This window comes from Nothobranchius furzeri, chromosome 8 (genome assembly GCF_043380555.1).
Source record: "Nothobranchius furzeri strain GRZ-AD chromosome 8, NfurGRZ-RIMD1, whole genome shotgun sequence".
NCBI classification, from domain to species: domain Eukaryota; kingdom Metazoa; phylum Chordata; class Actinopteri; order Cyprinodontiformes; family Nothobranchiidae; genus Nothobranchius; species Nothobranchius furzeri.
In genome coordinates, this window is record NC_091748.1 from 75,630,011 (window position 1) to 75,644,746 (window position 14,736).

The 14,736-nt window shown below is 52.8% G+C and overlaps 1 protein-coding gene across 2 annotated transcripts; it reads right to left on the bottom strand.

Annotated features, from left to right (window-relative positions):
- Nucleotides 1–2,538: 2,538 nt before the first annotated feature.
- On the bottom strand, nt 2,539–10,775 carry LOC129167783 (uncharacterized). Of its 2 annotated transcripts, XM_070554322.1 has the most exons (4): nt 9,949–10,775; nt 9,521–9,571; nt 9,381–9,438; nt 2,539–6,780 (listed from the first exon to the last, which is right to left on the bottom strand). In XM_070554322.1, the coding sequence occupies exon 4, from the start codon at nt 4,094–4,096 to the stop codon at nt 3,395–3,397; it is 702 nt and encodes a 233-aa protein (XP_070410423.1). In that variant the 5' UTR covers nt 4,097–6,780; nt 9,381–9,438; nt 9,521–9,571; nt 9,949–10,775; the 3' UTR covers nt 2,539–3,394. The 2 variants fall into 2 exon arrangements, with proteins under 2 accessions (XP_070410423.1, XP_070410422.1); XM_070554321.1 differs by having other exon boundaries at nt 9,381–10,775.
- Nucleotides 10,776–14,736: the final 3,961 nt, after the last annotated feature.

Sequence of the window (14,736 nt, forward strand, 5' to 3'; positions counted from 1 at the left end):
GGCAGGTAGAGACGCTGGAGGAGACGTAGTCGACTTCTGGACTGGAAGAGAGTCGACTTCTGGCTGGAGGAGACGTCGTCGACTTCTGGGCTGGTGGAGACGTCGTCGACTTCTGGGCTGGTGTAGACGTCGTCGACTTCTGGGCTGGAGGAGACGACGTCGACTTCTGGGCTGGAGGAGACGACGTCGACTTCTGGACTGGAGGAGATGTCGTCGACTTCTGGGCTGGAGGAGACGTCGTCGACTTCTGGGCTGGTGTAGAGGTCGTCGAATTCTGGGCTGGAGGAGACGTCGTCGACTTCTGGGCTGTAGGAGACGTCGTCGACTTCTGGGCTGGAGGAGACGTCGTCGACTTCTGGGCTGGAGGAGACGTCGTCGACTTCTGGGCTGGAGGAGACGTCGTCGACTTCTGGGCTGGAGGAGACGTCGCCGACCTCTGGGCTGGAGGAGGAGGCGCCGACCTCTGGGCTGGAGGAGGAGGCGCCGACCTCTGGGCTGGAGGAGGAGACGTCGACCTCTGGGCTGGAGGCGACGTCGACATCTGGGCTGGGGGCGTCGACGTCGACGTCTGGGCTGGGGGCGTCGACGTCTGGGCTGGAGGCGTCGACCTCTGGGCTGGAGGCGTCGACCTCCGGGCTGGAGGCTTCGACTTCCGGACTGAAGGTGTCAACTTCTGGACTGGAGGCGTCGACTTCTGACTGGAGGCGCCGACTTCTGGACTGGAGGCGCCGACTTCTGGACTGGAGGCGCCGCCGACTTCTGGAGTGGAGGTGCCGCAGGAGGGGCCGCCAACTTCTGGAGTGGAGGCGGAGTTACTGCAGACGGGACCGCTTCCCTGGCTGGTGCCGCCGGACTATGCGCTGACAACTGGACAGGCTGGCCCGGGGGCAGAGCCTCTTGGACAGGCTGGCCCGGGGACGGAGCCTCTTGGACCACCGCGGGACCTGGCGCTGACAGGACGGCTGGCGCGGGACCTGGCGCTCACTGGACGGGTGGCGCGGGACCTAGCGCTGACTGGACTGGTGGCGCGGGACCTGGCGCAGACTGGACTGGTGGCGCGGGACCTGGCGCAGACTGGACTGGTGGCGCGGGACCTGGCGCAGACTGGACTGGTGGCGCAGGACCTGGTGGAGCCGGTAACTGGAAAAGCAGGGAGGTTAGATTGTCCACCAGGAGCTACTGGAGACTGAAAATCTGACGGAGTCGGACCAGCTCAGCTCGGAGACCGGCGAGCTCTGTTGGATAGGCTCTGGGTTCGGTCCTTTGGCCTGGAGACGAGGGAGCTGCTGACTGGACCGGAGGCGGAGCCGCTGGCTGGACAGAAACCTTCTCCTGGAGATACGAGGAGGATAGGGTGTCCAGGTGGAACTCCTGGAGGCTGATGAGTTGACGGAGCCGGTCAAGCTCCACTTGGAGGCCGGCGAGCTCCGTCTGATGGGCTGTAGGAGTGGCCCCTCCGCACCTGGCGAGGGCAGGACCGGCGGTGACCGGAGGCAGAGCCGCTGCAGGGGTAGATTCGGCAGGTAGAGACGCTGGAGGAGACGTCGTCGACTTCTGGACTGGAGGAGACGTCGTCGACTTCTGGGCTGGTGGAGACGTCGTCGACTTCTGGGCTGGTGGAGACGTCGTCGACTTCTGGGCTGGTGGAGACGTGGTCGACTTCTGGGCTGGAGAAGACGTCGTCGACGTCTGGGCTGGAGGAGACGTCGTCGACTTCTGGGCTGGAGGAGACGTCGTCGACTTCTGGGCTGGAGGAGACGTCGTCGACTTCTGGGCTGGAGGAGACGTCGTCGACTTCTGGGCTGGAGGAGACGTCGTCGACTTCTGGGCTGGAGGAGGAGGCGTCGACTTCTGGGCTGGAGGAGGAGGCGTCGACCTCTGGGCTGGAGGAGGAGACGTCGGCCCCTGGGCTGGAGGCGACGTCGACGTCTGGGCTGGGGGCGTTGACGTCTGGGCTGGAGGCGTCGACCTCCGGGCTGGAGGCGTCGACTTCCAGACTGGAGGCATCGACTTTTGGACTGGAGGCGTCGACTTTTGGACTGGAGGCGTCGACTTCTGGACTGGAGGCGCCGACTTCCTGACTGGAGGCATCGACTTCTGGACTGGAGGCATCGTTTTCTGGACTGGAGGCACCGCCGATTTCTGGAGTGGAGGCGCCGCAGGAGGGGCCGCCAACTTCTGGAGTCGAGGCGGAACCGCTGCAGACGGGACCGCTTCCTTGGCTGGTGCCGCCGGACTGTGCGCTGACAACTGGACCGGCTGGCCCGGGGGCAGAGCCTCTTGGACAGGCTGGCCCGGGGACGGAGCCTCTTGGACAGGCTGGCTCCGGCGCGGAGACTCTTGGACAGGCTGGCCCGGGGGCGGAGCCTATTGGACCACCGCGGGACCTGGCACTGACTGGAAGGGTGGCGCGGGACCTGGCGCTGACTGGACTGGTGGCGCGGGACCTGGCGCAGACTGGACTGGTGGCGCGGGACCTGGCGCAGACTGGACTGGTGGCGCGGGACCTGGCGCAGACTGGACTGGTGGCGCGGGACCTGGCGCAGACTGGACTGGTGGCGCAGGACCTGGTGGAGCCGGTATCTGGAAAAGCAGGGAGGTTAGATTGTCCACCAGGAGCTCCTGGAGCCTGAAAATCTGACGGAGTCGGACCAGCTCAGCTCGGAAACCGGCGAGCTCTGTTGGATGGGCTGTGGGTTCGGTCCTTTGGCCTGGAGATGAGGGAGCTGCTGACTGGACCGGAGGTGGGGCCGCTGGCTGGACAGAAACCTTCTCCTGGAGATACGAGGAGGATAGGATGTCCAGCTGGAACTCCTGGAGGCTGATGAGTTGACGGAGCCAGTCAAGCTCCACTTGGAGGCTGGTGAGCTCCGTCTAATGGGCTGTAGGCGTGGGCCCTCCGCCTGTAGATGAAGGAGGTGCTGACTGGACCGGAGATGGGGCCGCTGATCTGACTGGGGTGGGTCCAAGCTGGTGTCCCAAGCCGGGGTAGCGGTGAGCCCGTGGTTCCGTCCTGGGACAGGGGTTGACACTGGAGCCCGGCATCCTTCCCAACACCGTGGGCTAACTCTGGGGGAGCACACTGCCAGTCTGGTGCCCACATAGCAGGAGCGGTCTAGCTGCGTCTCCCAGTCCAGACCCCAACTGGCTCCGGGAGGGTGGAGAGGATCGCCGAGGCCGGGGTTCGGCAGCGGCGTCTGCGGCGAGGCGACGCCGGAGGAGGAGAAGCCGGCCGGTGGTTTGAGGTGAGGAACTGAAGCAGGTACTCCCAGGGGAGAACCTCCCCGCTGGATCCTTTAGGAGTTTGGTTCATTCTGTCACGGCGTGCTGGTGAGTGAAGCGGAGGTGAGGATCCACATGTGGGTGAGGAAGGCAGGCAGATAGACACGAACGTTTAGTATAGTTTAATATAAAAACACGCTGGACACTGAAACAATGAACCAACAAAAGACAAAGAACTGAGAGGGTTTAAATCAGAAACCGTCTCAGGCAAGCTCAACTGCATGCTCGTCGTCCCCATCGGGGTCTTGACCTGACTCCAGCTCGTCACCGTAACAGACTTGAGTGGGCAAATGCTCACATTGAATGGCGTCTGGCATGTTGGAGAGGTGTTGTCTTCACGGTTGAATCTCGGTTTACATTGTTCAGGGCAGATGGCAGACAGCGTGTGTGGCGTCATGCGGATGAGCAATTTGCTGATGTCAATGTTGTGGATCGAGTGGCCCATGGTGGTGGTGGGGTTATGGTATGGACAGGCATCTGTTATGGACGAAGAACACAGGTGCATTTTATTGATGGCATTTTGAATGCACAGAGATACCGTGATGAGATCCTGAGGCCCATTGTTGTGCCGTACATCCATGAACATTACCTCATGTTTCAGCAAGATAATGCACGGCCCCATGTTGCAAGGATCTGTACACAATTCTTGGAAGCTGAAAATGTCCCAGTTCTTGCATGGCCACGCATACTCAACGAACATGTCACCCATTGAGCATGTTTGGGATGTGCTTGACCGGCGTATACGACAGCGTGTACCAGTTCCCACTAATATCCAACAACTTCGCACAACCATTGAAGAGGAGTGGACCAACATTCCACAGGCCACAATTGACAATCTGATCAACTCTATGCGAAGAAGATGTGTTGCACTGCATAAGGCAAATGGTGGTCACACCAGATACTGACCGGTTCTGAGTCCCCAGACCCCTAATAAAGCAATTAACTGCACATTCCTGGGTGGCCTTTAATTGTGGGCAGTATAAGGTACACCTGTGCACTACTCATGATGTCAGATCAGCATCTTGATGTGGCACACCTGTGAGGTGGGATGGATTATCTTAGCAAAGCACAGGTGCTCACTATCATAAATTTAGACTGATTTGTGATCAATGTTTGAGAGAAATGGTAATATTGTGTATCTGGACTGAATTTGAGATCTTTAAGTCCATCTCATGAAAAATCGGAGCAGAAACAAAGGTGTTGCGTTTATATTTTTGTTGAGTGTAGGTTCCTACATCACCTTTAGCTCCATCCATTCACAGTAAATGCTTAGTTCACTTGTCATGTTTTAATTGTTTCTAAAATAAATTCTTACAATTATAAACCTGACTCTTTTCTGAATCAAGACGAGGTGTGTATAATTACTTAATAAAGCAAAAATCCTATAATCTTCTGATATTTACAATAAAGATCAAGTAAGGTAATATTGTATATTTATACAGAACATCAAATAAATAATACACATTTGCCTCCGCTACACAAAGATTTTTTTTTTGTAAACCAATTTTAAAAATATACACTTAACAGATGTATTTTAGGGCAGAATTTTAAAACTAAATTATAACAAATAAATGTATTTTATTGACACTACAGCTGAGTCAATATTTACGTCCTGAAAAAAAGTTTATTTACCTGATCTCGGCACGTTCACTCATGCCCTCAGTCGGATGCTTTCTTAAGAGATGCAGCAGCATGGAAGAAGTGCTGTTGTGGTAGCTCCACCTTGCAATGCTTGCATACAATGGCGTTTTCCTTGCTTTTTAATGTAAAGTGATCCCATGCCTTGGAAAACTTCTGTCGTTTACTATATCCTTCGTTTTGGTCTTGCTCGTTTTCATTTATTTCCATGGCGTCTGCCATTGTCGGCTGCCCAGCTGAAAAGACGAAAAGACCGCTGCGCGCTGTGCAGTAGAGTACATGGCACGTATAATCTGTGACGTAACCGCGTTGCGCAACACATAAAGAATCCATGCGCAATGCCGGATATTCAGCTATGGTCTATTTAACGAGTCCTCGAGGCAGCGGAAAATTCTCGAATATTTTTTGTCAGCGAATCATTCGAGTTACTCGAGGAATCATTGCAGCCCTAATCAGCATAATCATTTTTAAAGCTAATCAATATAATCTTTTTGAGAATAATCATTTTTACACTTAACCAATATAACCTTTTCTGTTTAAACTAATATAGTCAACTTCAGTCTAATTGCTGTCAGGTTATGAATGTGTTGGTCAATCATTTAATCTTCATATATAAGGAAATAAAACTTTGTCGAAGTGCTGCAGACTAACAGAGATAACGTTCCAGAAAACATTGGTGTTGAAAGTTTCTATAACAATGGCCTGACTCTTACTGCTTGTGGTCAAAAGAAGATCACGAGTTATGTCATGGGGAAGTGTCTGATTGATAAACTTTTGACCTCGTTGCTGAGCCAGAGATCACAAGTTCAGTCTTAGAAAAAGTCTTGGATGTTGAGGGTCAGGGAAAGTCAGAAGGTGCTTTAGACTGTGAACTCATGAAGACCGCTCACATGAGGAGGAGTAGTGTATGACTGTGAAGTGGGAACGCCCCAGTCTATTGTGGAACTGTTGTAAAATTAAAAAAAAATTTTCATGCAATTCAATAAAAGGGCTGACGAGAAGAGTCGAAAGTTAGAAGATACATCGGCAGGGAACTGCTTGTGTTCTTCTCACCAGAAGCCAACCAAAGATCTTTGTGTGTGTACATATTATAATGGGCTTAAAGTAGGGCTGGGCAATAAATCGAAAATGTATCGTTATCGAAATTTCTGACTCTTATCGAGATCATTTTTCCCATGTCAATAAATTTGATAATAAAAAAATGAAAAGATGTGTGTAGCTGGACAACATTCATGTCCCTTTAAGAAGCTGTACCACCTTGAGATGCGTAAAAATGTGACTAAATATAATACATGTGACAGCCCCATCTAGTGGACAACTTACCTGCAGTTATGGTCCATTTATCATTATTGAGGTTAAATCCTCAATATATTGTGATATTAGTTTTAGGCCATATTGCCCAGCCCTAGCTTAAAGTGTGGATCTCTCTTCAGGGTCACCTCCAAAGAACCAGGGAGTGGTTAGATGGAATAATTTCCACCACGACAGCCCCCATAATTCTGGTATGAAAGTGAAGCCAACAAGGAAGAGGCACAAAAAAATGCATTTCCCCCCTCATCCACCAGAAGAGAGCTAATCCTCATCGAATCACATGTCAAAAATGCCAATTTGACAGCAGAGATAAACTGATCAGAAAGCCCTTTAAGCTTTAATAGATCTAGTTAACATTCATGAAAACTCTGAGGGGGCAAATTTTTTTTATAAATTTATAATCATTGCAACCCAAAGTCAGTCCTACCACACTGCTGAATCCTGCCGGTGCTGTTTCCTCAGTGAGGTGCAGTACATCTCGTTCATCACCCTTGGAAAAGGAGATGATGTGTTCTGGTCCGGCTCTCCACTCCCTCGTCGAGGAGACTTCTAACCACAGAATAGAGGCTTTACTATCTAGTACTCAAAATCTATCTTAATGATATTGGCCACAGGCTAAATTCCTTTGAATGGCATGTTTAAAGTATAAAACCTCAATGAAAAATGTTTTTGGATTTTCACGGCTGGAATTTGAAGAAAATCTGATGTTTCTGACTGGCACGGGAAAAACAGAAACTAGCTTCAGGTCTAAGCCCTGGACAGCTGGTGACGTTTCACAGGAGGTCTGAAGAAAAAGCACCTGACTACGATGTTTCTGTGTTAAGAGTTATAGCTGAGAACAATGTGTCATCAGTCAAGATGTAGCTTCTGAAGCCTCTGCTAGTCGGTCAGATTGTTTTTTTCTCTGGGATGATTACCGGAGAAGTTCAACCGAACTCCGACCCCGCTAGCTGGATATCACTACCGGAGGTGCAGACATGTTTTGGACCGTTTGACGCAGAAGACCCGCGACCCGATTTGGACACCGGGAAGGATTCTGTTAGTCTTAAGAACCAAAATCGGTACAATTTGTTTACTTTTGTTAAATATTTAATTTTTGTGCTCGTACCACCGGGAGCTCTCAGCTGACTACAGGTCTTAACTCCATCATACTGTCCTGATGTGTAATTCAGTAATCTACAGAAAAAAAACAAAATTATGTGCTGCCAATTTTACAGCTGCATGTATATATTAGGGGTTTAACGGTTCGGGCCACTTGCGTACCATTTTGGTTCATTTTCCATTAAATAATGAAATTTTGTTTGCATGATTTAAGTGCAGCAGATCAAAGTTCATAGGCGAGTTTCCGCACCGACGCTGTATTGAGTGACGCATGATGGTTGCACGCACCTGATCTCCGATTAAAAAAGGTGATCTGCAAATTCTGATCAACGTCTTTCTGAGCAGATCAAACCAGCTGGCTGTCGCTGCTACTGTGGAGACAGTAGAGACGCTGAACGTAAACAACATGTCTACTGAACTTTTCCCCCACGGCAGTTGATGTAATGTTTTCATTCTACAACAAAAAATACGATGCGGAGAAAGCTCGTTATTTAACAGGGTATCTGCAGGTTTAAGGGAGCCAAATTTAAGGCTTTTTAAGACCTTTTTTAAGGCCACTTTGACCAAATTTAAGCTATTTTTTAATTATATTTAAGCTATAATTTTCAGCTATTGCCTGGCACTGGTGCTAACCACGTCGCAAACGTGGGATTACCCACCCAGTTACCATTAAACTTTCACTTCCCCATGGTGCAAGCTCCCACTAGCTTAACCAGCTAATGTGCTCATCTAAAAATAGTCCCCTTTCACAACCAACTGAATGTGTACAGTTCCACTTATGCCAATATCATAAAAAAAAATGCTGAACACTAACTACAAATTCTTGTTCATAGGGTCTTTGGTAATTTAAGACATTTGGAAACTGTAATTAAGGATTATTTGTCATTTCTAATGATTTTTAAGATCTTAAATTTAAAAAAGCAAATTTAAAACTTTAAAACTTTTTAAGGACCTGCGGATACCCTCTAATATGAGTTTTAAAGAAGAAAGTGGGCAGTCTGAGGTGAGTTTTCAAGGCTCACTGCAGAAATAAAAACAAGGCGCATCAACAGTCAAGCACGTATGAGAGTGATACTCATAGCTGCGCAAATAAACTGTGAAATATTTAAAGACATCATACTAGATCAGCAGCTTGTGAGGACACCTGGTTCTGCTCACTACAGAAGCCGCTTCAGACAAAAAATAAATAAATATAATAATATACAGAAAACGATTTGTACTGAGCTCTTCAAAACACTGAACCGAATCGAATACGATTTTAGCGTACTGTTATACCTCTAACGATTAGAGACTCATTTATATAGTTTAATAGCAAAAAAGTTGATTTGAGGGTGACTTGCTCTTTAACAAAATGAAAAACTGAACCAAGTTCATATTTATATAATTGGTAAAGTATAGTTACACTGAATTTTTACAATTTTAATGCTGAGTCTGGCCAATACCTTTGATAGTCATATATAGCACATGTACCCTGTATATAGCATGTCAAAGATTACTACTGAGCACAATAAATCTTTACAAAAATCCATTTTTATTACAATGTTTTTCTTTGTAATAATTTCTTCCCAAAAGATAAAAATATAACCTTAAATCAAGGCTGTAAATCTGTTTTTAACAAAAGTGTTTTCACAGATGTGAAGTTTTCTTTAAATAATTAAGTACAGAATCATTTAATTTACCCATTCATAAACAAATCAGGTCTCTGGTTTCATCACCATCTTTTAGCAGTATCGCTGTACAAAGTGGAGGTTATTTGGCAAAGAAAAAATGTTACAGCAAATGGAAAACTCCTATTATGGTGCCTGTCTGGTGACATTTGAGGGGGAAAAATAACTTGCGGCCACGACTGCGTGGCAAGGTCCCCCCCCCCCCTCAATGTCACCAGACTAGCTTCATACTAGTGATTAAAACCAATACATTTTCAACATACTGTCAGTGAACTGGTACTTAAACGTTTTAGCACATAAATAAGTTTTTTCCAACTCAGTTTCACTTTAAGATAAGCTTTTGCTGCTAGTCCGTTAGCGGTCTTAAAACTGCCTACTCACCAAAACGTTCAAAAGTCATCCGGTTTTCTCAACACTCCAATTATCCAGAATGCATCATCTGTTACACAAAAACATTTTTAGGTAAGTAATAGGTAGAAAGGTTAACTTCTGAACTGTTTTTCCTCGTAACTTTACCGCACCGTTCCCATTTTTCTGTCTCCTCAGATGTTTTGACGACAAGGTCCTCACACCTGCACATCCACAATAACAAGTACGGTTAAGTTAGACTACAACACATAACTTGTTTTCTTTACCAGTCAGGACTTCCATATTAAAGAAGGCGTGTTTCTGAGTTGTCTTGGTAACATCTTTCCTGTCAGCCTCTGATTGACTGTGAAAATCATAACATAAATTCTTTAAAACTAAATCACTTTGAGTGATTTGCCAGTTCTAGAGAAAGCTTCAGACCGGCCATCTTTAGCATATCTCTTTAATAATCAAAGATTTTGACACATCATCAAAACCTTTTTGCACCTACAAAGCTGAGACAGCAAACAGTTCATGCAGAACAAAGCTGATATTGTTCAACTCCTTAAGAGTTATTCCTGAGACGCAAGCTGATTCCAACCTGTGCTGCGTGGTGATATCTTTTGGACCGGAGAAGTCGGTGCTCGCAGTCAATCTACCGGACCTGGGTGCCCAGAGGTCATCCTGACTCTCTGACCTCCGAATCCGTGACGAAGGTCATCAAAAGGGTGAGGTAGAACACAGAGATTGCGTCTGAATGTGCTTCTGAAGATAACATCATAGTTTAGAACAAACCAAATTCTTTTTCATCCAGAGACGCCGCTTTCCGAGATTCTGAAGTTCTGACCAACACCGCATTTACACATACACTCAACAAAAATATAAACGCAACACCTTTGTTTCTGCTCCGATTTTCCATGAGATGGACATAAAGATCTAAAATACATTCCAGATACACAATATTACCATTTTTCTCAAACATTGTTCACAAATCAATCTAAATGTGTGATAGTGAGCACTTCTGCATTGCTGAGATAATCTGTCACGGCATGCTGGTGAGTGAAGCGGAGGTGAGGATCCACATGCGGGTGAGGAAGGCAGGCAGATAGACACGAACGTTTAGTAAAGTTTAATATAAAAACGCGCTGGACACTGAAACAATAAACCGTCAAAAGACACAGAACTGAGAGGGTTTAAATACATGAGGGCTGGGAGCTTGGGTGATTGGAAAAAGAGAGGTAGGTGGGAGCAATTAACAGAGACACATGACTGAACAGAATGGGGAAACAGGACAGGGTGTGACATAATCCATCCCACCTCACAGGTATGCCACATCAAGATGCTGATCCGACATCATGAGTAGTGCACAGGTGTACCTTATACTGCCCACAATAAAAGCACCCCCCCCCACCCCACCCCACCCCCCAGAGAGCGGATTCCAGACGCCCACAGGAACACAGAGCAGGGCGGGAGGAGGGGGACCAGGAAGGAGGGCCGAGAGGAACCGAGGGACTGGTGGAGAAGAGGCAGGGACCAGTAGGGTCCAGGGGCCTGCGTCTGGGACAGAGGAGGAGACGACAACGGGCTCTGGGGGGCCTGCGTCTGGGGCAGAGGAGGAGACGGTGACAGGCTCTGGGGGGGCCTGCGTCTGGGGCAGAGGAGGAGACGGCGGCGGGCTCTGGGAGGCTCACGCCTGGCGAGGGCAGGACCGGCGGTGACCGGAGGCAGAGCCGCTGCAGGGGTAGACTCGGCAGGTAGAGACGCTGGAGGAGACGTAGTCGACTTCTGGACTGGAGGAGACGTCGTCGACTTCTGGACTGGAGGAGACGTCGTCGACTTCTGGACTGGAGGAGACGTCGTCGACTTCTGGACTGGAGGAGACTTCGTCGACTTCTGGGCTGGTGGGGACGTCGTCGACTTCTGGGCTGGTGGAGACGTCGTCGACTTCTGGGCTGGTGGAGACGTCGTCGACTTCTGGGCTGGAGGAGACGTCGTCGACTTCTGGGCTGGAGGAGACAACGTTGACTTCTGGGCTGGAGGAGACGTCGTCGACTTCTGGGCTGGAGGAGACGTCGTCGACTTCTGGGCTGGAGGAGACGTCGTCGACCTCTGGGCTGGAGGAGACGTCGTTGACTTCTGGGCTGGAGGAGACGTCGCCGACCTCTGGGCTGGAGGAGGAGGAGTTGAACTCTGAGCTGGAGGAGGAGACGTTGACCCTTGGGCTGGAGGCGACGTCGACGTCTGGGCTGGAGGCATCGACGTCTGGTCTGGAAGCGTCGACCTCTGGGCTGGAGGCGTCACCCTCCGGGCTGGAGGCATCGACTTCCGGGCTGGAGGCATCGACTTCCGGGCTGGAGGCGTCGACTTCTGGACTGGAGGCGTCGACTTCTGGACTGGAGGCGTCGACTTCTGGACTGGAGGCGCCGCCGACTTGTGGAGTGGAGGCGCCGCCGACTTCTGGAGTGGAGGCGCCGCAGGAGGGGCCACCAACTTCTGGAGTGGAGGTGGAGCCGCTGCAGACGGGACCGCTCCCCTGGCTGGTTCCGCCGGACTGTGCGCTGACAACTGGACAGGCTGGCCCGGGGGCGGAGACTCTTGGACAGGCTGGCCCGGGGGCGGAGACTCTTGGACCACCGCGGGATCTGGCGCTGACTGGACGGGTGGCACGGAACCTGGCGCTGACTGGACGGGTGGCGCGGGACCTGGCGCTGACTGGACGGGTGGCGCGGGACCTGGCGCTGACTGGACGGGTGGCGCGGGACCTGGCGCTGACTGGACTGGTGGCGCGGGACCTGGCGCTGACTGGACTGGTGGCGCGGGACCTGGCGCTGACTGGACTGGTGGCGCGGGACCTGGCGCTGACTGGACTGGTGGCGCGGGACCTGGCGCTGACTGGACTGGTGGCGCGGGACCTGGCGCAGACTGGACTGGTGGCGCAGGACCTGGTGGAGCCGGTAACTGCAAAAGCAGGGAGGTTAGATTGTCCACCAGGAGCTCCTGGAGACTGAAAATCTGACGGAGTCGGACCAGCTCAGCTCGGAGACCGGCAAGCTCTGTTGGATGGGCTGTGGGCTCGGTCCTTTGGCCTGGAGACGCGGGAGCTACTGACTGGACCGGAGGCGGGGCCGCTGGCTGGACAGAAACATTCTCCTGGAGATACGAGGAGGATAGGGTGTCCAGCTGGAACTCCTGGAGGCTGATGAGTTGACGGAGCCGGTCAAGCTACACTTGGAGGCCGGCGAGCTTCGTCTGATGGGCTGTAGGCGTGGTCCCTCCGTACCTGGCGAGGGCAGGACCGGCGGTGACCGGAGGCAGAGCCACTGCAGGGGTAGACTCGGCAGGTAGAGACGCTGGAGGAGACGTCGTCGACTTCTGGGCTGGTGGAGACGTCGTCGACTTCTGGGCTGGTGTAGACGTCGTCGACTTCTGGGCTGGAGGATACGTCGTCGACTTCTGGGCTGGAGGAGACGTCGTCGACTTCTGGGCTGGAGGAGACGTCGTCGACTTCTGGGCTGGAGGAGACGTCGTCGACTTCTGGGCTGGAGGAGACGTCGTCGACTTCTGGGCTGGAGGAGACGTCGTCGACTTCTGGGCTGGAGGAGACGTCGTCGACTTCTGGGCTGGAGGAGACGTCGTCGACTTTTGGGCTGGAGGAGACGTCGCCGACCTCTGGGCTGGAGGAGACGTTGCCGACCTCTGGGCTGGAGGAGGAGACATCGACCCCTGGGCTGGAGGCGACGTCGACCCCTGGGCCGGAGGCGACGTCGACGTCTGGGCTGGGGGCGTCGACGTCTGGGCTGGAGGCGTCGACGTCTGGGCTGGAGGCGTCGACGTCTGGGCTGGGGGCGTCGACATCTGGGCTGGGGGCGTCGACGTCTGGGCTGGAGGCGTCGACCTCTGGGCTGGAGGCGTCGACCTCCGGGCTGGAGGCGTCGACTTCCGGACTGAAGGCGTCAACTTCTCGACTGGAGGTGTCGACTTCTCGACTGGAGGTGTCGACTTCTAGACTGGAGGCGTCGACTTCTGGACTGGAGGCGCCGACTTCTGGAGTGGAGGCGCCGACTTCTGGACTGGAGGCGCCGACTTCTGGACTGGAGGCGCCGCCGACTTCTGGAGTGGAGGTGCCGCAGGAGGGGCCGCCAACTTCTGGAGTGGAGGCGGAGCCGCTGCAGACGGGACCGCTTCCCTGGCTGGTGCCGCCGGACTGTGCACTGACAACTGGACAGGCTGGCCCGGGGGCAGAGCCTCTTGGACAGGCTGGCCCGGGGACGGAGCCTCTTGGACCACCGCGGGACCTGGCGCTGACTGGACGGCTAGCACGGGACCTGGCGCTCACTGGACGGGTGGCGCGGGACCTAGCGCTGACTGGACTGGTGGCGCGGGACCTGGCGCAGACTGGACTGGTGGCGCGGGACCTGGCGCTGACTGGACTGGTGGCGCGGGACCTGGCGCAGACTGGACTGGTGGCGCAGGACCTGGTGGAGCCGGTAACTGGAAAAGCAGGGAGGTTAGATTGTCCACCAGGAGCTCCTGGAGACTGAAAATCTGACGGAGTCGGACCAGCTCAGCTCGGAGACCGGCGAGCTCTGTTGGATGGGCTGTGGGTTCGGTCCTTTGGCCTGGAGACGAGGGAGCTGCTGACTGGACCGGAGGCGGAGCCGCTGGCTGGACAGAAACCTTCTCCTGGAGATACGAGGAGGATAGGGTGTCCAGCTGGAACTCCTGGAGGCTGATGAGTTGACGGAGCCGGTCAAGCTCCACTTGGAGGCCGGCGAGCTCCGTCTGATGGGCTGTAGGCGTGGCCCCTCCGCACCTGGCGAGGGCAGGACCGGCGGTGACCGGAGGCAGAGCCGCTGCAGGGGTAGACTCGGCAGGTAGAGACGCTGGAGGAGACGTCGTCGACTTCTGGAGTGGAGGAGACGTCGTCGACTTCTGGGCTGGTGGAGACGTCGTCGACTTCTAGGCTGGAGGAGACGTCGTCGACTTCTGGGCTGGAGGAGACGTCGTCGACTTCTGGGCTGGAGGAGACGTCGTCGACTTCTGGGTTGGAGGAGACGTCGTCGACTTCTGGGCTGGAGGAGACGTCGTCGACTTCTGGGCTGGAGGAGACGTCGTCGACTTCTGGGCTGGAGGAGACGTCGCCGACCTCTGGGCTGGAGGAGGAGACGTCGCCGACCTCTGGGCTGGAGGAGGAGACGTCGACCCCTGGGCTGGAGGCGACGTCGACCCCTGGGCTGGGGGCATTGACATCTGGGCTGGAGGCGTCGACCTCCGGGCTGGAGGCGTCGACTTTTGGACTGGAGGCGTCGACTTCTGGACTGGAGACGCCGACTTCCTGACTGGAGGCGCCGACTTCCTGACTGGAGGCATCGACTTCTGGACTGGAAGC